Source organism: Phaenicophaeus curvirostris, chromosome 3 (genome assembly GCF_032191515.1).
Source record: "Phaenicophaeus curvirostris isolate KB17595 chromosome 3, BPBGC_Pcur_1.0, whole genome shotgun sequence".
In the NCBI taxonomy this organism is placed as follows: domain Eukaryota; kingdom Metazoa; phylum Chordata; class Aves; order Cuculiformes; family Cuculidae; genus Phaenicophaeus; species Phaenicophaeus curvirostris.
In genome coordinates, this window is record NC_091394.1 from 53,542,740 (window position 1) to 53,568,874 (window position 26,135).

Genomic DNA, 26,135 nt, shown 5'->3' on the forward strand with positions numbered 1-26,135 from the left:
TCTGTATTTAGAAATTTTAGACATTTTATAGTGTTTTATACAAATATATAAAATGTTTATGACAATATCAGGCAAGACATTTTTCCTGTGGTATTTTGCTGCAGATTATGTGTTTATCTTTCTTAAGAGCCACTGCAAAGGCTTACATAGCCAGAAAAGACTTCTAATAAGCAAAGTTCAGGTTTTCCCCCTCTTTTTTAAAAAAAAAATTAACTTCACTATAACAAGTTCAACACTGAAAATTATAAATAATATATTCAAATTAGCAAAATAGCAAATGCAGACACTGAACTTCTATATTCCTAAGTAGGTATTCACTTATGTAAAGTATGGCAGGAGCCTGTTTTATTGGTTTCATCTAATGTATATACTGTCACAAAATTCATACACAGAATCACAGAATCACTAGGTTGGAAATGACCCACACGATCATCGAGTCCAACCATTCCTATCAAACACTAAACCATGCCCCTCAGCACTTCGTCCACCCATGCCTTAAACACCTCCAGGGAGGGTGAATCAACCACCTCCCTGACCCGCCTGTTCCAGTGCCCAATGACCCTTTCTGTGAAAAATTTTTTCCTGATGTCCAGCCTAAATCTCCCCTGGTGGAGCTTGAGGCCACTGCCTCTTGTCCTGTCCCCTGTCACTTGGGAGAAGAGCCCAGCACCCTCTTCTCCACAACCTCCTTTCTGGTAGTTGTAAAGAGCAATGAGGTCTCCCCTCAGCCTCCTCTTCTCCAGGCTAAACAACCCCAGCTCTCTCAGCCGCTCCTCATAAGGCCTGTTCTCCAGCCCCTTCACCAGCTTCGTTGATCTTCTCTGGACTCGCTCCAGAGCCTCAACATCCTTCTTGTGGTGAGGGGCCCAGAACTGAACACAGTATTCGAGGAGCGGTCTCACCAGTGCCGAGTATAGAGGGAGAATAATCTCCCTGGACCTGCTGGTCACGCCGTTTCTGATACAAGCCAAGATGCCATTGGCCTTCTTGGCCACCTGGGCACACTGCTGGCTCATGTTCAGTCAGCTGTCAACCAACACGCCCAGGTCCCTCTCCTCCAGGCAGCTTTCTAGACAGACTTCTCCTAGTCTGTAGCACTGCATAGGGTTGTTGTGCCCCAAGTGCAGGACCCGGCATTTGGCCTTGTTAAACCTCATGCCATTGGTCTCAGCCCAGCGGTCCAGCCTGTTCACATCCCTTTGCAGAGCCTCCCGACCCTCCAGCAGATTGACACTTCCACCCAGCTTAGTGTCATCCACAAACTTGGTACAGGTGCACTCAAGGCCTTCATCCAGGTCATTGATAAAGACATGGAACAGGGCTGGACCCAGCACTGAGCCCTGGGGAACCCCATTTGTAACTGGCCTCCAGCTGGAGTTAACTCCATTTACCATCACTCTCTGGGCCCGGCCATCCAAACCAGTTTTCTACCCAGGAGAGCGTGCGCCTGTCCAGGCTAGAGGCTGACAGTTTCCGAAGGAGAACGCGGTGAGGAACTGTGTCAAAGGCTCTACTGAAGCCCAAGAAGACCACATCCACAGCTTTTCCTTCGTCCAGTATGCAGGTGACTGTCATAGAAGGCGATCAGGTTAGTTTGGCAAGACCTGCCTTTCACGAACCAGTGTTGACTGGGCCTGATCACCCAGTTCTCTTGCATGTGCTTCATGATAGCACTCAAGATCACCTGTTCCATGACTTCCCCTGGCACTGAGGTCAGACTGACAGGCCTGTAATTCCCTGGATCCTCCCTCCAACCCTTCTTGTAGATGGGCACAATGCCAGCCAGCCTCTAGTCCAGTGGAACTTCCCCAGTCCTCCAGGACTGCTGGAAGATGATGGAAAGGGGTTTGGCAAGCACATCTGCCAGCTCCTTCAATACTCTTGGGTGGATCCCATCCAGCCCCATCAACTTGTGGGTGTCTAACTGGGCTAGCAAGTCTCTAACCGCCTCCTCTTGGATCGTGGGTGCTGAGCTTTCTTCTGCTCCTCTAACTGCTGGGTATGTACACAAAGGGAACAACTTTCCTTACTATTAAAGATGGAGGCAAAGAAGGCATTAAGCACCTCAGCCTTGTCCTCAACCCCTGTCACTGTTTTTCCATCTGCATCCAATAGGGACTGAATATTCCCCCTGGTCCTCCTTTCATTGTTAGGATATTTATAGAAAGATTTTTTGTTATCTTTCACAGACTTGGACAACCTGATTTCTAGTTGGGCCTTAGCCCTCCTAATTTTTTCTCTGCATGATCTCACTTCCTCCCTGGAGTCCACCCAAGACACCTCTCCCTTCTTCCAAAGCTCATAGACATTCCTCTTCTTTTTGATGTCTCTCAATATCTCCCTACTCAACCAAGCTGGTTTTCCGTAACATAGGGACGGCTTGCTCCTGAGCTGCTAGGATTTCCTTTTTCAGGAGCCCCCAGCCCTCATGGGCTCCCTTGCCCTTAAGGACTGTCTCCCATGGGACTTTGTCAACCAGCCTTCTGAACAGTCCAAAGTCTACCCTTTGGAAGTTTAATGTGACTGTTCTGCTAATCCCCCTCCTCACCTCACCTAGAACTGAAAATTCTACCATCTCATGATCACTTTGACCCAGGTGTCCTCCAACTGTCACATCCCCCACAAGGCCTCCTCTGTTGACAAACAGTGGGTCCAGGAGGGCGCCTTCCCTTGTTGGCTCACTCACCAGTTGTGTGAGGTATTTGTCTTCCACGCTCTCCATGAACCTCCTAGACTGCTTCCTTTCTACTGTATTGTACTTCCAGCAGACATCTAGAAGATTGAAATCTCCCACAAACACAAGAGCTTGTGGTCTTGAGACTTCTCCCAGTTGTTTACAGAAGAGCTCATCAGCTGCTTCTTCTTGGCTGGGTGGTCTATAACAGACTCCCATCACAATATCTACCTTCTTTTGGGCTCCTCTGATTCTAGCCCACAGGCACTCAATCCTGTCATCACCATAACTGAGCTCGAGGGTATCAAAGCACTCTCTAACACAGAGGGCGACCCCACCTCCTCTCCTACCCTTACTGTCCTGCCTGAAGAGTTTATAACCCACCATAGCTGCACTCTCGTTATACACACTAAGAATATTTCTGGGTTTTTAAGAAAGAATGTGAATAAAGCTAATTACTTACATGTACATGTATTTATCCAGCTTTGCTGCAAAATGGCGTGGCATTTCTCCACACCCATAATAATTTCGGTCATTTTCAGGTAAGTGATCCACATCATGAAATATTATGCAGTCCCAGACAGCATCCTTCATAGCCTCTTTGAAGCCAACATTAAACAGCATTGCACGATTAAAAGGTTGTGTACCTGTCTTCAAAGAGAAAACAAAGGAGACACTGTGAGAATCAAGAAGAGACAAAATATCAATACTAAGAGAAATACACCCTCTATCACAAAAAATTGACAGAGATGCCTGTTATCCCTTTAGATAAGTAAAGTGATAGTTCTGATTAGCATCAACTACATCAACTGTATTTCGTGATTTAAAAAATCTAGATGTTCTTCCCTCTTAAGCAAAACATAATAGCACTAGCAACTTACAGAACTAGTAACTCCAAAGTATCAAAATATGGGAGGTTTGGATTAATACATCATGACATTATGAGTTAAAGAAATACTGACATGAACTAAAAAAGAAATATTACATTTTGTAAAAACAGTGGAAAAGGACAGGACGGGACAGGACAAGGCAGATTAGGTTATGTCATTTGCAAGGGACGTAGAATGATCATTCAGTCGAACTGCCTGACCAATTCAAGGCTGATCAAAAGCTAAAGCAAGTTATTAAGGGTGGTGTCCAAATGTCTCACTGTCAGGCTCAGGGCATCAACCACCTCTTTATGAAGTCTTTTCCAATGTCTGACCACCTCTCCATAAAGAATATACCAGATACCAGGGAGAATAGATCAAAACCTCCCTCTCCACTTTCTCTCCTCAGGAAGCTGTAGAAAGCAATGAGGTCACCTCTCAGCTTCTTTGTCTCCAGACCACACAAGCCCAGAGTCCCCAGTCACTCCTCACAGGATATCGTCTTCCACCTCTTTCACTAGCTTCAATGCCCTCTTTTGGATGCATGCAAGGACCTTCACATCCTTTTTAAACTGGGGGCTCAGAACTGCACACAGCATCCAAGGTGAGGCCACACCAGTGCTGAATACAGCAGGATAATCACCTCTTTTGGTTGTCTGTTTATGCTGTGTTTGATGTACTCCTAGACTTGGTTTGCCCATTTGGCTGTCAGGGCACTGCCGACTAATATCGAACTTGAGCTTGAGCCTGCTGCTGACTTTTTCTGCTCTCCAGCCACTCCTCTCCCAATTTACACTTGCTCCTGGCTTTACTTCATCCTAGGTGCAGAAACCAGCATTTCAACTTGTTAAATTTCATCCCATTAGTCACAGCCCAATGTTCCAGTCTCTCCAGATCACTCTGCAAGACATCCTGTCCCTTGAGAGGTTCAACACCACCTCTCAGTTTACTATCATCAGTTTATGGTACAGAGATCAATGGCATGAGGTTTAACAAGGCCAAATGCCAGGTCCTGCACTTGGGGCACAACAACGCTATGCAGTGCTACAGACTAGGAGAAGCCTGGCTAGAAATTTGCCTGGAGGAGAGGGACCTGGGGGAGTTGGTTGACAGCCGACTGAATATGAGCCAGCAGTGTGCCCAGGTGGCCAAGAAGGCCAATGGCATCTTGGCTTGTATCAGAAACAGCGTGACCAGCAGGTCCAGGGAGGTTATCCTCCCTCTATACTCGGCACTGGTGAGACCACTCCTCGAATACTGTGTTCAGTTCTGGGCCCCTCACCACAAGAAGGATGTTGAGGCTCTGGAACGAGTCCAGAGAAGAGCAACGAAGCTGGTGAAGGGGCTGGAGAACAGGCCTTATGAGGAGCGGCTGAGAGAGCTGGGGTTGTTTAGCCTGGAGAAGAGGAGGCTGAGGGGAGACCTCATTGCTCTCTACAACTACCAGAAAGGAGGTTGTGGAGAGGAGGGTGCTGGGCTCTTCTCCCAAGTGGCAGGGGACAGGACAAGAGGCAATGGCCTTAAGCTCCGCCAGGGGAGGTTCAGGCTTGACATTAGGAAAATACATTTCACAGAAAGGGTCGTTGGGCACTGGAACATGCTGCCCAGGGAGGTGGTTGAGTCACCTTCCCTGGAGGTGTTTAAGGCATGGGTGGATGAGGTGCTGAGGGGCACGGTTTAGTGACTGATAGGAATGGTTGGACTCGATGATCCAGTGGGTCCTTTCCAACCTAGTGATTCTATGATTCTATGATTTAACTCTTACATCCAGTTAGTTGATATTCAACACAACTAGGCCTAGAACTGAGCCTTAAGAAACACTGCTGGGGACTGGGTGCCAGTCAGAGGCAGACCTATTTTTTTATCCTTGAAAAGACAATAGATTCAAAGAGGCCATGTGATCACCTATAAATATCAGCCCATATTTGAAGAAAAGCAACACGTTTCTGGCTACTGCTTAAACTGTGGAATGGAGATGAACTTCTCTTTTCCATTCAAAGGATAAGAATAGTAGTGGAGTAACAATTTTTAAATTCTGCATTCATCTAAATCTTGATAAGAATATTAAATCCCCTTTAGTAAGGAATCTTCAAGAGTCACTTTTCAAGTAAATATTGTTACCTGTTCAACAACATAGAAGGCAAATTCCAGCCGCTGCTTTTGCAACATAGGTATCAGATGTCTGAAAAAAATTGGAAGATGCTCATGGCGATTCCGAAAAGGTATAAGGATCGCCACCTTCAAAAAAACAAAAATGTATAAATTAAGCTATTATATTAGAACTTCTAATTAGAATCTAACTAGAACTTTTAATTAAAATCCTAATGTTTCAATACAGATCAATTTTTCCACAGCTTACAAAGGCTTTTCAAGTTTTATATTTAAATTGGCTCGGTGTTTTACACTTTCATTACTGCCAGGGAAGCATGCTGGACTTCTGCTTAAGCAATTCAAAAAAGAAAAAAATTTTGACTAAAATATAAATAGTATTTCCCTTTTATGTTCATTTACCTCTAATTACACCTAAGATACATATACATAGGGTAAGTTTGCATCCATATGATAAAATGTTTAGTTAACAACAGTTAATGAACGTTTACAAGTTCTTGACCATCCATTTCAAGTTTTTCTTCAAGCTCTAGTCTCTTCTTGAGCACAGATAGCATAATACGCTTACTATAACATATGACATATTATGTAAGATATATAGCAGTAAAAGACTGAATGCTTGCAATGGTAAACTATTGTTATATACCAGCACAAAGAAATAAAAAGAAAAAAAGCAGTATCTCACCTTCCACCGTGGCTTACAGTCCTTTGGTTTCCAGTGTCCTCCTGATTTAATGTCTAAATCTTCTGAAAACAGTTGTTGAATTTCATCAAAACTAATTTCACTCATATTGACATCGATAAGGCCTCCTAAATAGAGGAAAGAAAATTTATTAATTTCAATTAAGATAACAGATTTAACACTACAAGTTGTATCATAGACAAACAGCATCAGAAATGTGTAGCTACACTACCTACACAGTGGATTTTGTTTATATACAAAAAAAAGGAGGAATAGTAAAACACTATTTATATGACACGATGAAATTCCCTCCAGCTTTAAAAAAGTAACTATTGTAAACCCTGAAACACTGGTAGTATCAAAAGTTCACAGGAGATGGAAGAATAAAAATCAGCACTATTTCTCTGACATTCTTGTGGGCAGGAGAAGGCATTTCAGTAAATATCTGGGCTTAGCATTCGCTGCTTCCATTACTGTCTTGCACGCTGAAATAAACCATACATCCTGGAAAAAAGAAAGCTGAGGCAGCAGAAAGCATTTTGAAGAACAGAATCAGAAAACAAAGTAATTTCAACAAATCAGATACATACTGAAATTAGGGTGAAATTAATTTTAAAAAAATGGACTGACACTGAAGGAGAAATGAAGTCTACACACACAAACCAGGAAATATGTAGCTAAGCTGCAGCACACAGAAAGATAATTTGATGGTTTATAATGGATTGCCTATTAATATGGCATAATAAACTGTAATGCAATTGAACAAATATGGTAAAATTCCTTCTGGAATACATTAACTGATGTTAAATGAAAACAGAGAAGTTAATTACTAACTTGTTTTGTAGCCAGGGTTTTAGACAGTTATGATGTTTCAAAAGGGAATCAAATTAGAGAAAGTCTACAGTACAAAAATCAAGAATGACAAGAGCTTTAGAAAATTAAGTAGTCTAGAAGGCTGAAGGCACTGCTTTATCTATAGAGACTGACAAAAACATGTCATTTCCAAGAAAGACTAATTTGGTATACAGAAGGAGAAGGTAACCAAGATTTTCTCAATCATCAAAAAAGGCAAGGAGAAATCTGACTAACTTACAGGAGGGGTGAAAAAAAAGGAAAAAAGTAAATGCAGGTTGAGTATTAGGAAAAGCTTACTATAGGGCTAATGGAATACAAGAATGCATTACTTCTGGAGACAGTAGCTTCTCCCACTTACGGTTTCTGTGGGGTTTTTTGTAAATATAAATGGTTTGTAAATACAAGTGTATATATAATGGTTTAGGTATACTCAGTTCCAGTGCACTGAGGTGATCAAACTGGAATACCTGGATACTTCTTACAGCTCATTAAGAGCCAGCTCTTAGACAAACCATGAAATGACTTGGCCAGACTGCCTAAAAATTCTTAACATAAGAGTTTTATTTCATGTTACAGAAAAAAAAAATCTGCTTTCCATTTACTTTTAAAGTCAGCATATGCTGATTAAACACACTTTTTTTCCTATCTTGAAGCAGAAGTGTCTTGTTTATGAATTAGCACAGCAGTGCTCAACTAGCAGGTTATAACCTGAAAACTGAGTCACACACAAAAGACACCAGCTGGACCTATTTTAAGAGCATATGTACTTGGCACAAAACATGACTTTACAACACTCCTTCCACAATACAAATCTGACAACTTGCTACTTGCCTTAGAACAGTTTTCTACATAATTAAAGTTCATAAGCAACAGCATTGATTTATACTTTTGGTTCTATGTCAGCATAACAGACAAAGCAGAATTTGGAGGAGTTGAAAAGAAACATAGCTAGCAAGTACTGTTACTGTACTCTTTACTAGACAAATGTCTCTATTCAGATGGAATCTAGAATCAGCCTGATAAAATCCATTATTTTTGTTTGAAGAAATTCAGTTTGGCTGCCCCCGATGTTGTTTGGTATGATATGGATCTGAAGAGCTATATTAAATACATAATTACTAGCTCATGCTGAAGGACAGTCCACAGCTTCAGTCAGGTCTTAGCCTAAAAGACAAGGAGTTAGAATTCTGGAAGGCGTCACAAATATCTTCAGAAACTATTTCTGATATTCTCTCTTACAAATCAGTAATTTATTTATTTTAAAATCAGCAAGTACAATAGAAATGTTGGCATAACAGATACTGCCAGAAACTAATGAACAGCCACTTCTAGTCACATATTTAGACTTTTTATTTACAGAGTTTTTGATATTCTTCTCTACTTGGTACATCCTGACACCAAATGAGACATTTCAACTAATTAACTTTGAAATCTATACAATTTTACTATTAGTTTTTCACTCAAAAATATTAACTCTGTCTACAAAACAATTACTAGAACTGAAGTAATGCCATGGATTACTGACTCAAGTTATGATATCCTCCAAATGCAGAGCACAAAAAAACATTTATAGTTAATCATCTCTTGCTTCCTACAGGAACTTTGATAATCTCACAATTCCTGAAACAGACAAAAATGCTGAACACTCAAAAGCAGCTTCTAAGAGGGAGCTCTGTTTCAGCCAAGGGACCACAATTTTATAAAGAGTAAATATAATAACTATCTCTAATAGCAATCAATCAGCGGTGAAGGTCAAGACAAAGCAGTCACCACCAGGAGTGATATTCCTCTCTCTTTTTCAACTGGTCATCTACCTAACAGTCCTCAGTCTTTAAGGATTGCTTTCTCTACAAGCCAGAAGAGAGCAAACAATGTCCAGAATTTTGTCCAAGTTTGAACAATGGCAAGTTTACACAAAAGGGGAATTCATATGAAAATTTACAGTTATTAACAAGATTTTTTAATAATACTCCCAAACAAAGCTATGCTTTATCTATAGCAAGAAAAGTCATGCCAACGGCCTTCCAGTCACATTATTACATCAGGTTAATGACACTGATTTGCATCAAGGAACTCTTCCAGTCACTGTTTGTGTATTTGTGTAATACCTGCTTATAAGACCTTTTACATACACTGGGATACTGCTACATAATTCAGTAGGGTTTTTTTAATAAAAACCCAGCAAACCAAAACAGCAATGGTGCCAATTCAGTTTCTTATTTCTGCATGACACGCCTCTGCAAATAAACTCTAAAAAAAAAATTAGAACTTTAGGTTCTAGGCTTAAAGACAAATAAAGTTAGCGTTACCTAATCAAGTTCTGTTTAATAGCTTGGGATCTTAAATGTCTGGGTTTGAAAGCCTAGTTTTAAAAATTCTTGAGGAATCCAACTTTTCACCTGTTATGCAAGTATTACTTCCAGTATTACTTCCTCATTAGACATGGCTGCAATGTTTTCTTACCTCCATCAATTCTCACTTCACTACACTACCATGTACATTTTCTCACATACCGAGGTAATTGTGATTAGTTGATGAAGATTTGATAACCAGTTTCTGCCTCATGAGTCTTTCTAATAGGAATACCATTTCCAAAAAGAAAATTTTTAACTATTCCACAAAATATGCAACTCTGAATGGGTACTTTTTATAAAGTTAGAATATTCCTACATATTAATAAAAACACTGGGTATTTAATCTGTAGAAAGCAAAGTAATTTGTAAACAAAATTTAAGAACCATTAGTTGATTAATAAAGAGGCCAAAAGGTTCAGTAACACAATAGTTACAGGCAAAACTCTGCCAAGCATTATTGTCCATTCTCAGACGTAATTTATTTATTATTTCCTGCTATATATTTGGACACCTTACAATTATAATTTATATTAAAATAATTGTATTTTGGTTTAAGTACAATCCAATTTACTAGGTAAAAATTAAGGTCAGTTTAAAACTTACTCATGTAAGGCAGCTTCTCTGGACAAGCCTGGTAAGGAGAGTAAGTGAAGTTTTCTGGAAGATACACTGTTGTTTGAGCAACACAGTCGCTAGCATTGTTTCCTTCGGGATAATCTTAAAAAGAGGATAGATTTTTGTAAAAATCACTGCATTTTTAACATAAAATAACAAAGGTGAGAGCATTAAATTTGGAAGTAACGAATTCCAAGCAGCATGATTTAAATAAACATTTTACTGCATTGAAGGAACAACATTAAATTAAGATACCTTTATTACAGCTATAACATATATTTCTGCTAAAATGAGCTGATAAACAGCAACTATTTGGCCTTCGCTCCAGTTACAGACAAGTAAGACTTGGGTCTAGGTTTTCATAATCAAGCAATCTCATTAAGGTTTGATGCCAGCCCCCTGCCCCTCATAAAGATCTTTTAAAAATGAAGTTATGTAAGAAATACTCTTACCTGTGCCATTCAGTGTAGTATTTTTGTTAGTGTACAATCTGATCATGTGTCCTATTGTTTTTACATTTTCTCTCAACATTATACCACGAGCTTGCACCATAAAGAGATACGTGTTTGCTGATAAGACAAAAAACAATTTGAATTAAAATAAGGTATTTCCAAATTATTGTAATATCCATTTACAGAGTTTGATATTTGTTACTCTGTCTGAATCCATGGCTAGCAAGCATTAATCCTTCAAGATGAAGATGCACAAAAAGTGAATCTTAGACTCACAGAATAACCAAGTTGGAAGAGACCCACCAGATCATCGAGTCCAACCATTCCTATCAAACACTAAACCATGCCCCTCAGCACCTCATCCACCCGTGCCTTAAACACCTCCAGGGAAGGCGAATCAACCAGCTCCCTGACCCACCTGTTCCAGTGCCCAACGACCCTTTCTGTGAAAAATTTTTTCCTAATGTCCAGCCTGAACCTCCCCTGGTGGAGCTTAAGGCCATTGCCTCTTGTCCTGTCCCCTGTCACTTGGGAGAAGACGCCAGCTCCCTCCTCTCCACAACCTCCTTTCTGGTAGTTGTAGAGAGCAATGAGGTCTCCCCTCAGCCTCCTCTTCTCCAGGCTAAACAACCCCAGCTCTCTCAGCCGCTCCTCGTAAGGCCTGTTCTCCAGCCCCTTCACCACTTCGTTGATCTTCTCTGGACTCACTCCAGAGCATCAACACCCTTCTTGTGGTGAGGAGACCAGAACTGAACACAGGATTCCAGGAGCGGTCTCACCAGTGCCGAGTATAGAGGGAGAATAATCTCCCTGGACCTGCTGGTCACGCTGTTTCTGATACAAGCCAAGATGCCATTGGCCTTCTTGGCCACCTGGGCACACTGCTGGCTCATGTTCAGTCGGCTGTCAACCAACACGCCCAGGTCCCTCTCCTCCAGGCAACTTTCTAGACAGACTTCTCCCAGTATAGAGCACTGCATAGCGTTGTTGTGCCCCAAGTGCAGGACCCGGCATTTGGCCTTGTTAAACCTCATGCCATTGGACTCTGCCCAGCGGTCCAGCCTGTTCACATCCCTTTGCAGAGCCTCCCTACCTGCCAGCAGATTGACACTTCCACCCAGCTTAGTGTCATCTGCAAACTTGCTAAGGGTGCACTCAAGGCCTTCATCCAGGTCATTGATAAAGACATTGAACAGGGCTGGACCCAGCACTGAGCCCTGGGGAACCCCATTTGTAACTGGCCTCCAGCTGGAGTTAACTCCATTTACCACCACTCTCTGGGCCCAGCTGTCCAACCAGTTTTCCACCCAGGAGAGTGTGCGCCTGTCCAGGCCAGAGGCTGACAGCTTTTCAAGCAGAATGCTGTGAGAAACTGTGTCAAAGGCTTTACTGAAGCCCAAGAAGACCACATCCACAGCCTTTCCCTCATCCAGTAGACGAGTCACTTTATCATAGAAGACGATCAGGTTAGTTTGGCAAGAGTAACAGTAACAAAACAAAAGAATAAAATGGATTCATTACCACAGGTCTATATAAAAACCTAAAATCATAAAATGTCCATACACACTACATGTAACTCTTTAATTTCTCTTTAACTGACAAAATTGACAATGCCAAAAAAAATTGAATTTACCAATAAAAATGTTTTCATATGTAGACACATCCCTCAAATATGCATCTATATGTACATCAGAAATACTGGGCAAAACATGTCTAGAAAACGTCTCAGTCCCATTAAATAGTCCCCCTTTTACTCAATAGTTAACAAAACTTTCAGTCAAAATGTGTTGCTATTCATTCACCCCCAACAGTTGTTTCATTACAACTCCTACAAATCACTGCCAATCTCAAAGTATTAATATTTTATAATTATATGTGAAATATTTATTATAGGCATCAATGGTGAATAAATCAACATTCTGAGTAATTAAGTGACTCACTAACCATAACAGCATGAAACATTCCTCTGTCTCAGCCTTGCACTCAAAGCCTCAAACCTGATCTCAAGAAAATCCTTTGCCCTAAAGAGAAGAGAGTAAGTAAGCTGGAAAATAAGCTGCATTTATGTGTCACTAAGCAAATGCCTATCCAGGACTCAGAGAGCTCAAAAAATAACATAAAGGGAAGGAAGAATTGCCTTTGCAGAACAGTTTTTACTCTGGGTAGCAAAGAGGATCAAAGGGCTCATCTGTCACTTTACCTATGCTAAGTGCCCATTTGTCTGGCAGATATTTGACTCACCATACTAGTAACCACCCTAACAAAAAATGCTCTGAAATTTTGGAGGAAAGAACTAAACATACCAGAAAAAAGACAACATATTAATCTTAATCTGTCCTAAAGAGATTAAAGAAAGTTAGAAAATTATGTCAGGACTTCCTCTTCATCAGATGACCCAGCACCAGAGGCATGACACAAATAACTCCAGATCAGCTGATATCTTCTTAACAGCACAACACAGAGACCAGAGCTACAGAGAACCGTTTATAAAGGACTGGGCCATTTCCAAAGGAAAATACAATGCCTAATTCCACCACATTAGCAAACAATACTACCAATACCTACAGAGATACAAATACCAACCTAATCTTTTAAGGAATATTATTTGCAAGACCTATAATGCTGTTTCTACTTTTAAAAGAATGAATAGCAATCTCCTGGCTTTCAAAGAACTTATTGAAACAAGGAATATTATCATTTAAAGGCAGTTTGTCAACATGTCAGGTATCATGCATGGCAAGTAATTCTCAGACTCCTCGTCAGCATGACTAGCTATTTTGGTTGAGTTTACATGTGTGTAAACATTACTCCGCTGCTACGATCCTGAAGTCATCTCAGCACCCTGGGGCCACTAAAACAGAACAAAACAAACCAGAAAAACCTTGGCCTGATGACAGAGGTAGGAAATCCAACAAAAATTATTTTTACTGGGAACTAGGACAACAGATAACATTCAGATTTCCTTACAGAAAACTAGCATAAATACTTCTCAAATTTTTAACCAATTTCACTGTGGTTTAGCACAGTTGCGGTTCCAATTATTTTCTTAAATTCACAGTTTTCTATTCGAATTCTTTTAGGGTGTCTGTATTAAATATTTCAGGGAATATGCACAATTCTTAAGTTCATATACAAAGTTACCTACTCAAGAAACCTTCTCCTTCAGGAATTGACATAAAAGCAATTTGATCTGTTCCTCCAATAACAAATATTTACCTTCAAACAAACCATTTCAAAATTCAAGGCTTTCCTGAAAGTAAAACTAATTGGATTTTTGCCTTTCAAATAGAAAAAAAAATTCCCAATGAACAAAGAATTATTTTCTTCAAACTTTAGCATATGTCAAATTGGGATCTTGCCTTCTCTTTTCCCCATATATTACTGTATAGCTCTTCTCTTCAATATCTTCCTATTCCAACACTAAAATACAGTTCTTTTTTAATTTAAATCAATAAACACTGATTTCAGAGTTTACCACTGGAAGGCTGTGTGCTCTATTCTCCTTTTTAATGTGATACCAAAAGCTAAAGTTGCGTGAGTTTTTAACACTGCTGAAGAGCAGTTTTATAGAAACATAACCTTAATTCACATATATCAGGTGTAGTGGGTTGACCCAGCTGGCAAGTAAGGCCTTACTCAGTTGCTTCATCAATCCTGTGCAGTGGGATGGGGAAAGGAGTCAGAAGGGCAAAAAGTGATGAAAAACAAAATCAAAACCTCCAGCTGAGCTCACCACTAGGAGATAAATGCCCTGCAAGTCTCCAAGCAATGGCTGCCCTGGGGGGGTGGAGGGATGGGGCGATGGGGCTAGGGGGCAGAGAATTAACTAAGTTTATTGATGACCATGACATTACTTGGTATGGAATATCTCTTTGGTAAGTACAGGTCAGCTATGCCAGCTACATCTTCTCCCAGCCTCTTGCTCATTTCCAGCCTACTCAAAGCTTCATCCAGCCTGATGTTAAAAGCTTTCAGGAGTGGGGCGTCCACAACTTTGCTCGCCAACCTGTTCTAGGGCCTTGTCAGTCTCATACTGAAGAATTCCTTCCTAATATCTAAACTAAATCTATCCTCTTTCAGTTTAAACCATCACACCCTGTCATATCATTACATGGCCTTGTAAAAAGTCCTTCTACAGCTTCCTTGTAGGCCCCCTTTAGGTGCTGGAAGGCTGCTATGAGGTCTCCCCACAGCCTTCTCTTCTCCAGGCTGAACAACCCTAATGCTCTCAGCCTGTCTTCACAGGAGTGTTGACCCAGCTCTCTGATCATCTTCAAAGCTCTCCTCTGGACTCGCTCCAACAGGCCCATGTTCTTATTACACTTGGGGTCCCAGAGCAGAGGTAGAGGGGCAAAACAACCTCCCTTGACCTGCTACTCACTATTCTTTGGAGGCAGGTCAGGATACGGTTGGCTTCCTGAGCTGTGAAAGCACATTGCTGGGTCATGTTGAGCTTTTCATGAACCAAGATCCTTAAGTCCTCCTCCTTCAGGGCTGCTCTCAATCCATTCTCCACCCAGTCTGTATTTCTGCTTGGCATTGCCCCAATCCATATGCAAGATCTAACACCTGGCCTTGTTGAACTTCATAAGGTTTGCACAGGCCCACCACTCAAGCCTGTAAAGATCCCTCAGGATTGCATCCAGCACCACTTAGCTTGATGTCATCAACAAAAGGACACACTCAATCCCACTCCTCATGTTGCCAACAAAGATGTTAAACAGAGCCAGTCCCAATATTGACTCCTGAGGAACACCACTCGTCACCAATCTCCATTTGGACATCAAGCTGTTGACAGCAAATCTGAGTTGCGACCATCCAGCCAATTCTTTATGCATGGAATAGTCCATCCATCAAATCCACATCTCTCCAATTTAGAGAAGGAGATGTCATGTGAGAAACTGCTAAATGCTTTGCACAAGTCCAGGCAGACACTGTAAACCCATCACAGAAGGCCACTAAATTTGTCAGGCACAATTTGCCTTTAGTGAAGCTATGTTGGCTTTCACCAATCACCTCCTTATTTTCAGTACAAGCCCCTATCTTCAGACTTCCTAAGAAAGAAATCACCTTTCTTAACAAGAAAGATCAGTGTTTTTTCTTCTACTTACATGTTCACTTACCACAGGACCTTCTGAATGCTACCAAATCACATTGATTGCAAACACTACAGCTGTTAGACAGACAGATGTTACTCACTACACACAGTGACAGAAATTATGGACACCGTGCAACCAGCAAGTACACTTTCCAGAACTGCTCTTGATATAGTTGAGATGAAAGATCTGCTCCAGAAGTCACTGCAAAGACTATTAGGGAAAATTACTCAAACATGTTACTGCTGCAGTCTTAGGAACCTCATGCAGTACAGAACTGAGCCTAAAACCTTCAAACAAGTCCACAAGAAAGTCAGTAGGGTCACATAACTGTTAATAATTCCTATGGGAAACTACCGTGGCCCAGATAATGCAGTCATAATCCTTGATAACAGATCAGATTTTCTGCAAAAGCATCTGCATCTCCCCTTTGTGGAAGGATAACTTCCTCCTGATGAACAGGATAAAAATTAGAACAAACACACCAGACCTTTGTGAGAGACAATGCTCGAAAAGATACTTCCCTAAAAAGCAGGCATCCTGAAAAGACATAATTAAAAAAAACAACCAAGCAAATTCTGCTGTCACCTTGGCCTAAGGAATCAAGATCTAGCCTTGACATGTTTTCATCAAGCTATTCCTGTAGCCCACCCCAATCCAAAACCTCCTCTTCCTGGTTGATCTGCTTGTCAACTTATCCATCTCTACCCAAATACATAAGCACAATGAAGCACCTTCCTTTCTGTACACCCCTTGTCCCAGCTATCTGGGTTTCACACAGAATCATAGTTACAAGGAGTACAGACCTAACCAGCTTATTCCACTGTCAATCAACATCTATTCAGGTAGTAAGAGATGCTTTAGTAGCCGATTAATTACTTCAGAAGCTAAAAGCATCAGGCAAAACCCGAAGTTATTAATTTAGTCCTAAAAATAAATCTCCTTTACTGGCACAGGTTTGTCAGCAAAGACCTGTGGAAAAACAAAGCACAGTTCATACATCACATCAACCAACAGTGACAGCCACAAAGCATTCAAGATAATCCACAACAGCCAGAAGTGTAACAGAGAAACATATCTTTTCTGCTAACGTGGTGAGAGAATAAAGCTGACAGCAGAATACTAAGGGCTAGAGTTTGATGACTTCCACAGCAATCTGATTCTCAGCTGTCACTGGTACTTTAATACTGGTTATCTTCCTGAGCTTGGCATGGGTTTCCACAAACCTTACCTGTGCTGTCATGAATACAACCCTTAACATAGTTGGGTGCCTCCCAAGTGCCCGTATACTAATCATGCAGTATAGGGAATAAACATAATAACTTAAAGAGATCTTTGTGCAGTTCCAGGGCTACAACCTTATTGGGATCACAAACACATGGTGGGATATCCCCCGTAACTGGAATGATGTAACAGAGGGATACAGGCTGTCTAGGGAGGACAGGAAGGGAAGATGAAGAGGGGAAGTTGCCCTTTGTGTGACAAAGCAGCTGGAGTACATGGAGAAATACCTGGGATGGAAGAGAAGCCAACTGGGAGTTACGATTAAAAGTGACATGATAATGGGTGTCTGGCATGGGCCAATTGAACAAGAAGAACAAGTGGATCATTTCCTCTACAGACAGATACAAAACCAGCATCATATTCACAAGCCCTGGTCCTCATGAGGGATTATCATCTGCTGGAAGGACAACACAGACAGATAAAACACAACACAGTCCAGGAGGTTCCTGGAATGCATTGACAATAACTTCCTGACACAAGTGATAGAGGAGCCAATGAGGGGAGATGCTCTCCTGGACCTCATACTTATCAAGGAATGGCTCATTGGGAGCGTGAAGATCAAAGGCAGCTTTGGCTGCAATAACCATGAGATAGTGGAGTTCAGGATCCTGGGGTCACGAAGGAGAAGGAAAATCAAGGACACAATCCTAGACTTAAGAGAGCAGACTTCGACCTCTTCAAAGATCTGCTCAGAAGAGCCCTATGGTATAAATCCTTAATGGAAGAAGGAGGCAAGAAAGCTGGATACTACTCAAGGATCATCTCCTCCAAGCTCAAGAGAGCTCTGTCCCAGTGAATATGAAGTCAAGCAAGAATGCCAGGAGGCCTGCGTGGGTGAACACAGCACTCCCAGAAAGACTCAAACATAAAAAAGAAGTATACAGAAGGTGGAAGAAAGGACAGGTAAAGTAGGAAGAATACAGCAACATTGTCTGAGCATCCAGGCATGCAGATAGGAAAGCTAAAGCTCAAATGGAATTGAATTTGGCCACGGAAGTCAAAGACAACAAAAAGAGTTTCTACAAGTACATAGATAACAAAAGAAAGACCAGAGAAAACATGAGCCCATTGCTCAATGAGACAAGGACCTGGTTACACAGGACATGGAAAAGGCTGCAGTACTGAAAGCCACCTTTGCCTTAGGAATCCCAGAGGCCAGCAGAAAGGCTGAAGTAAGGAAGATATACTCCTGGTAGGGAAAAAGTAGTCTTGGAAAAGTATCAGGTCACAGAATACTTAAACAAATCAGACATATGCAAGTCCACGAGCCATCATGGGATGCACCACAAATGCTGAGGGAGCTGTCAGATGTCATTGCGAGACCACTCCTAATAAACTCTGATCACTCCTGGTGACTGGGAGAAGTGCCCAAAGGCTGGAAGAAAGCAAATGTCACTTTTGTCTCCAAGAATGAGAAGAAGGAGGACCTAGGGAACTACAGGCCTGTCAGCCTTGCTTCAGTCCCTGGGAAGGTGATGGAACATCTAACCCTGGAAATAATTCTTCAGGTATATGAATGACAAGAAGATAATATGTAGTCTCTATGACTTCACCAAGGCAAAGTCATGCTTGAACAACCTGATAAACTTCTATGATGACAGGACTGCCCTGTAGGACATAAGGTAAGACCAGTGAAGATTGGTCTACTGGCACTTCAGTAGGGCATTTCACACTTCCTCCTGTAAGACTGTCAGACACAAACTGATGTACGGGCTGGATGAGCAAGCAGTAAGGTGGATCAAAAACTGACTGACTAGGCACAGCGGGTAAGGATCAGTCTGGTTGGAGGCCAGTGACTAACAGTGTCTCCCAGGGGTCAATATTGGGTTCGGTCCTGTTTAACATTTCACTAGTGATCTGGATGATGGGGCAGACTTTATACTCAGCAGGTCTGCTCATGACACAAAAATGGGTTAAGCAGCTGATATGCCAGAGGGTCCTGCTGCCATCTAAAGCGACCTCAACAGGATGGAGAAATGTGCTGACAGGAACATCATGAAATTCAACAAGAAGGGGTGCAAAGTCCTGCAGCTGGAAAGGAACTACCCAATGCAATAATATATGCTAGGGTCACCCACCTTGGCACAAAAGGCCTTGGAGGTCCTGGTGGTTACCAGGCTGAACGTGAGCCAGCAATGTTCCCCTGCTGCAAAGAAGGCCAATGTCATTCTGGGCTGCACTAGGAGGAATGCTGCCAGCAGGTCAAAGTGATCCTTTCCCTCTTCTCAGCACTGATGAGGCCACACCTCAAGTACTGTGTCCAGTTTCAGGTTCTCCAGTACAGGAGAGACATGGACATACTGGAGAGAATCCAACAAAAGGCTATGAAGATGATGAAGGGACTGGAACATCTGTCCTATGAGGAAAGGCTGAAAGAGCTGTGACTGTTCAGCCTGGAAAAAGAAGGCTCAGAGGGACCATATTAATGTATATAAAGGGTCAATGAATATGTTTGTAATGTATATGAAGGGAAGGTGACAAGAGGACAGAGCCAGGCTCTTTTCAGTGGTGCCCAGCGACAGGACACCAGGCAATGGGCACAAATGGAAACACAGAAGGTTCCCTCTGAACATCAGTAAACACTTCTTTACTGTGACAGTGAGTAAGCACTGGCAGAGGTTGCCCATGGAGGTTGTGGAGTCTCTGTCTTCAGAGATACTCGAAAGCTATCTGGACACAGTACCGGATAACTGGCTCCAGGTTGCCCTGCTTAGCAGGGGATGTGTGGAGCAGATGACCTTCAGAGGTCCCATCCAGTCTCAACTGTTCTGTGATCTTCTTCCACAATTGTCTTTCTGCATTTGTACCAACCATCACTCCTGTCACACTGCAAGGCAATGCACAAACCAGGAAGTGAAAATTTCACATTTAACCAAAGAAAACATCAAACAATGTAACCACCTAGAACTCATTTTTTTTCATATTCTCCTAATTTCACTGTACATGGTCCACAGTAAGTAAGAAATAACACTTCTGATTCAAACAACATATAGAATTCAGACTGTCATACAGTTTACAAGGTAAGCAAATGGGTAGTGCAGTGCAGGATATAACACACTCATATAGAACATCCTGGAATACATACCATACTAAATGTTCAACCAAAATCAACTGCACTATGATCATGAGCTCATACCTAATTTAGATTAAATTTTCAGTAGCAATTGATCCTGATCTATATCAGCAATTATAGACACTCAGCCACATGTCAGTCATCAAAAGTTCTGGTTTTAGGGCATTACTCATCATTACTTAGGGCAAACTCATCATTACTTAAAACTCATTCTGATAAAGCACACCAAGACATTAAAAGGATCATCCTGTATTTCAGAGGAGATGTTAAAAATATCAGATGGATCATATCTGTCTCCCTTTTTTATAGCTCACTAGTTATTAAGTTTCATGTGTTAGACGAAAAACAAGACTATTACCAAGATGGAATGCATTAATTCTTAAAATACAAAAACATCTGTAAAAAAAGGCCCAGTGTTTCCTATCAGGTAACTTCCTGTTATTTAAATATTCACCAAAGGACTACTTACACCTTCTTCTTATGTTAAAAAAGGCCCATTCACAGTTCATTCTCCATTAGGGAAACAAGCTACTTACAGCAGTACGCAAGAAATAAAAGCACTTCTCATAATACTGCATTAGTTTATTATCCCTTAGCATCACAGAAAAAGTACAAGACTTAGTTTTACCCAGAAGCTTAGTAATTTATCATGTCATATACATATACATATACCAAAACAAAGCGAAAACAATGGGTCACACACTTCAGAACAATTAATTTTAACACTGGATCAATGACTAACATTGTTAAGAACAGCAGGAAGTTAGAACTATGATTATCTTAAGATAAGTCAGAAAAGGATTAATGAGATTACATACTACGACTACTTAAATGCTAAAGAACATGAACAGGCTTGGAGATCACAAATTTCATTTAAAAATGCAAGTTTTATCATACAAAACAAAATCTAAAACAAGGAAGAGAAAATCCTTAAATCAAACAGACTTTCTAAGTAATTAGTAAAAAAAAGGCAATGCCTCCCACACTTCAAAAGTGAGACGATGATCACCAGAACAGCTGTAGCAACATTATACTCTGATCTTCCAGGGAAAAAAAATGAACCACAAAACCCTCTGAAAAGCTCAGGAGAGATAGGAGATACTGCACAGAGAATCCAGGGACACTGCAGAATTCAAATGCAAGAAACATATGCAACAAACACAGCTTTAGATCAAATACATTTTGCCAAATGACCATTGTCCCTTAAGTTACTCATCTGCTAGTCAACACTGGGTTTCACAGGACTTCTGAAAAGCACATTCAACATGTTGCATAAAAACTGACATGGATTCAAATGGGTTAACAGAAAGTCCTCCACTAGTAATTGTAAATGGGAAGTCACCTCATGAGGACATTTCTAGAGCAAGTCCCATGTGCATCTCTTCTCATCTCAAGGTTGTTATATTATTCTCAGCAACATCGAAGTTATAAATACACTATTGGCAGAGTTAACACATGGCAAATTAAAACAAAAGTGTTAAAGATTAAATTCTACAAACTAATCTAAATATACAGTAAGTAGAGCTCAGCTGAATATTGAAAACATCATCACTATTTTAGGACGTAGGATATTTTTCACAACTTCAGGATAGGGACTCCAGTCTGTAAAATGGATTCATTAAACAATTTTGCAGTGAAGGATAGTTAAAGTAATGTAAGACTACTGTAAACTGGTTCCTAGTCACAAATTGAAATCTACAGAGCTAAATTCCATGGAAAGTGTTCAACTTCCATAGGATTTTATCCATTGCTATACATTAGTTGTTAACCAGAAGGTTTTTTTCTAAAAAAAAAAAATGCAACAACCAGAAAAAAGCAAAAAATTGTATGCCTTGAAACATACTTTTCTACTTGATTTCTCATTGAATATTTAATACCAGTTTTGCACTATCTGTAATATAACAATAAATCCAAACATATTCTATGAGCACGGTGAGACTGTATTTGAGTCTGCATATGTATACCTCCTTGTATGGAAAATAAACCAAGAATCATAGAGTCATAGAATAACCAGGTTGGAAGAGACCCATCGGATCATCGAGTCCAACCATTCCTATCAAAGAAGATACAGATCATCTCAATCTACTGAAAATACAAACAACTACAGATGTTTCAGGAGGTTAACAGGGATCATTCGTACATCACAGATGGATGAATCTTTATCAGCTACAACAGAGTCTTCAAAATTGTTTTTACTCCAGACAATATATACTCACTGCCACAAAAGATATGCCAAATGGATGAATTCTCTGACTACAAGTTTGAGGGATTTAGCGTCAGTTCCCTGTTTACTGCATTCAGTAAAAGAAAATATCCTACTTATAGTCTCCATTTACATGACAATGTTCAGTGCAACTTCTAATACATTTAATACTATACTATCCTCCAGTCTCAGACTATTAGTTGATTACTGAGCAAGTCAGAAATAATTGAACAGCTTATTCTGAAACAGTATCCTATACTAATTTTAAAATCAGCACTGATATAACCACTTAAAATGCAACTTTTATATTCACTTGGTTTCGGGTTTTTTTCCCTCTACTCAAGGCAGATTCAATCAGGAAAGTAAATATTTTTAGTTAAACATTTCTCTTTGAAAATCTAATGTTTTAATAACATTTCTACTCCAACTTTAAAATGCATAATTAAATTTCATTAAGATATTTGCTTAATGAATACAGGTCTAGACAGGATGACTTTGGACACCAATTAAACCAACAACTAGTTTTACAGTGACATTTTAAGACCAATACTTGACTTAGGCTTAAAATTCTTCCAGAACTTTCCTTTAATGAGTTCAGTTACCGAGAAAAATAGAAAACTGTAGTATCTGTAAATCAAATATTCCAAGTATTACCATAAATTAAATAAATAAATTAATAATGTACACACAACAACAACTACTGCAGATTTAAGCAAGCAAACTGATCATTGGGAATTCCTTGCAAAAAGGCATCTTTTGTATTTGAAAGCCCCAAAACCAATCTCTGCACTGTATTCACACAAATCCAGCACTGGATCCCACATGATGCACAAGCACTGCATGCTGCTGCCCATTACATCATTGCATTATTTGAATTCAAAAGATTATCGAAAACAGACTAAGAGCAGAAGAACAAGCAGAGATAGTCACTTGTAGAAACAGTCTTCGTAAGGAAAAGCCACAGACAATTAAGTAAATGGTTAGAGATTGGGCCAAGTCAGTGAAGCACCTTCACATGTATTCTCAATGGATGAGAACACCATATTCAAATAACTGGCTGCATTAAGCAAAAACTAATTTCATGTGAGGTCTTATAATTAATTTGTCCTCATGAAGTTAGCTGCACACCGTACGTGCCTGTATTTGTTTCTCTTTTCCGACTAAGAGCAAGACCACAAAATGAGTATTCCATGAAATCTTATGCAGGTAAGTTCCCTGACTAATAGCTAAGTATACCTACAGACTTTAGGGAAAAAAAAAAATCAGATCAAGATGCAAACCCAACTGATTCAGAAAGCAATATGCATGTTTAGTTGAAGCTTATCTGTTGGTAAAAGTCAAAGACTGTCATCACTAATGACTGAACAGCAAAAGTATATTCAGCATCAGGTGCTAGGCCAACATCATGGGAAAATATGTGCACTTCCCAGAAGAAGGCAGAAAACTTACCCATTAAACTACCCGAGTTCATAATGAGCTCAAGCTATTAGTCAGAATGCCAAGGAACTTCCGGTCACTGGAAATCAATGATAAAGCAGAAGAATGCTTAAGCCTCCCAAGTCCTCTTTGCACAAGGAAAAGAGGGAAGAACCTAGTCATCAGAAAGCTGACTAAAATTTTTCTGTTGATGGGTTTGGCTGCAATTTGTGGAATCGAAGTGAAAAACTATGAGAGCTCAAAAAAAAAGATGACTGCAGCTAATAAAATTACTCCTGCCTCCAAAGGAAACCTTTAATAACAGGTGAACCTCAATAAAGAAATATAGCTGAAAATAGCTCCCAACCAACAACGTCTGTAGTACAGACATTTCCCTGCAGAATTATTAAATAAAGGTATAGAGAAGTTTCACTCACTTAAGAAACTTGTACGAGACCCATGAGAACAATTCTCTAGAAAGTAGTAAAAGAAAGTCATAGTAGAAAAAAAAAAAAGTGAACATCTAGCACTTCTTGCAAAACCCATCAGCCTTTTATCAGATGGTATTTCCACACAGCATCAAAGGAGGATTGCAACAATGGATGTGTTTCGTTTTAAACAGGATAGCTCTATTGTTTCTCTTTCAGGGCAGCCCTTTAGCTGCCTTAAACCTGCTGCCTTGAAGACAGAAAAACAAACCCTCAGACAAGGTATTACCACCCCTGTATTATTGTGGCAAATAGTCCACGGTGCACTGCCCTGTAGTGATAAAAGCAACTATTCCCAGTCCAGCAGCTTGCAAAAATATATTTGGGACACTATGTCCAGTTTGAGGATCCCAGTAAGAGACAGACCTTAGCACCCCAGAGCAAATCCAGAGGAAAGCTTCCAAGTCAAAGCTTATGATGTACAACTAGAAACTGAAAGAAATGGGTTTGTCTGGTCTTAAGTATAAATGGCGAAGGGAAGGATGACTTCTTTTGCTGTCTTCGACTATGTAAAAGTATATAGAGAAGATTAAATGGAACAATTGGGAGGTACACAGAAAAAAGACACAAGGCAATGAATACAAGGTGCAAGATGGTAAATTACAATTGCATATTACAATTTTCTCACAGTTGTCAGATACTGGAACAGGTTTCCCAAACAGACTGCAGAATATCCATCCCCAAGGTTATTAAAAGCTCAACTGGACACGGCTCTGAACAATTCAATTTAGTAGGATCTACTTTCAGCAGGAGGTTGTATCAGATGACTTCCAGAGGTCCCTGTCAATCTAAATCATTCTACAATTAACCAGCATGTCTTTACAAATACCACAAGTACTACAGATGCCAGGAACAAAGAATATTAGCACAAAGGCTGTGCCCGTATCTATGGGCTCAGTACCTGCAAGCACTGGCAACCATTTATCTTGCTGATAGTTTTTTCACCTCTTTCTTCCATTTCTGCACAAATTTAAAAGGACTGATATCACCCTTTCCTATTACGAAAATTATTTCCTAATAACAGAATAGATTGATATAAAATTGTGAACTAATGGAGGTTTCCAAATTCAACTTTGACAGCTGCCTTTTGGATAGGACTGTCAAAGAAGCAGTAAAGTTTTAATGAGCGAAGCAGAAGACCAGAAGAGAGAAAACAGTAGCTATTATTTCCTTCTCGGCCTACAAAGGCCATCGTGTCTAAGATGGCCAAGTTAGACTCCAGTTGACTACAACATTGACAGTTCTAAGGTACTCTTCCACCCAATCTGGTAAAGGTAGGAAGAAATCCAGAGACGAGTAAGAAATCATTTTCTGAGATCAATTAAGTTGCCCAATGTGATTTCAGTTATGATGCTCATAGAAAAAAGGAAAAGCAAAACCAAAAAGTCTCTGGTAATATTTAGATTGGCTCGGCAATGAAGTAAGATCAGCAAATGATATCTCCTGGTCACCACTGGCTTGCTACTTTGCCTTATTTTCCTCATCTTTGTGTTTTTTTTTTCCATGACGTAAATTTGAATCTAAATATGTTCTGAATAGCTGTCAGCACCAGATCTCAACTATTCAAGTCCCTTTTATCAGTACTATTATCTATAACACTGGAAAAGAATGTATTGATGCCAAAGATTCTGGCTTTCAGCTAGCTTCTTCAGTCTCTTAACTACAGTGTACATAAATAGTTGTAGCTTCCAGTAAAGTTTCAGAATCACAGGCCACCTTCACTGACTGATTCAAAAATTGCAGCTTCAGCTTGTATCTTTTAATTTCATGTACTAGAGAAGGAGCATCAAATACTGTCAGAAAAGGAGTCTTTCTGGAGAAGTAGCTCCGTTATTTGCTTCCATCAAATACTTGAGAGACTATCACACAGAAGAATAATTTGAACATATTTAAATGAGATCTTTAAATTTTAAGCATTTCAAATGTTTTCTACCATTTTACCTTGCCATCCTATCCCTATGTATT

General features: G+C 40.3%; 1 protein-coding gene across 1 annotated transcript in view; it reads right to left on the minus strand.

Moving 5' to 3' along the window:
• B4GALT6 (beta-1,4-galactosyltransferase 6) overlaps nt 1-26,135 on the minus strand; it is a 37,607-nt gene that overhangs the window by 7,936 nt on the left and 3,536 nt on the right. The window contains exons 2-6 of the mRNA XM_069854034.1: nt 10,611-10,727; nt 10,147-10,260; nt 6,338-6,462; nt 5,665-5,781; nt 3,138-3,325 (exon numbers count right to left, since the gene is read on the minus strand). Coding sequence (XP_069710135.1) covers nt 3,138-3,325; nt 5,665-5,781; nt 6,338-6,462; nt 10,147-10,260; nt 10,611-10,727 — 661 coding nt within the window. The remainder of the gene's footprint in view (nt 1-3,137; nt 3,326-5,664; nt 5,782-6,337; nt 6,463-10,146; nt 10,261-10,610; nt 10,728-26,135) is intronic.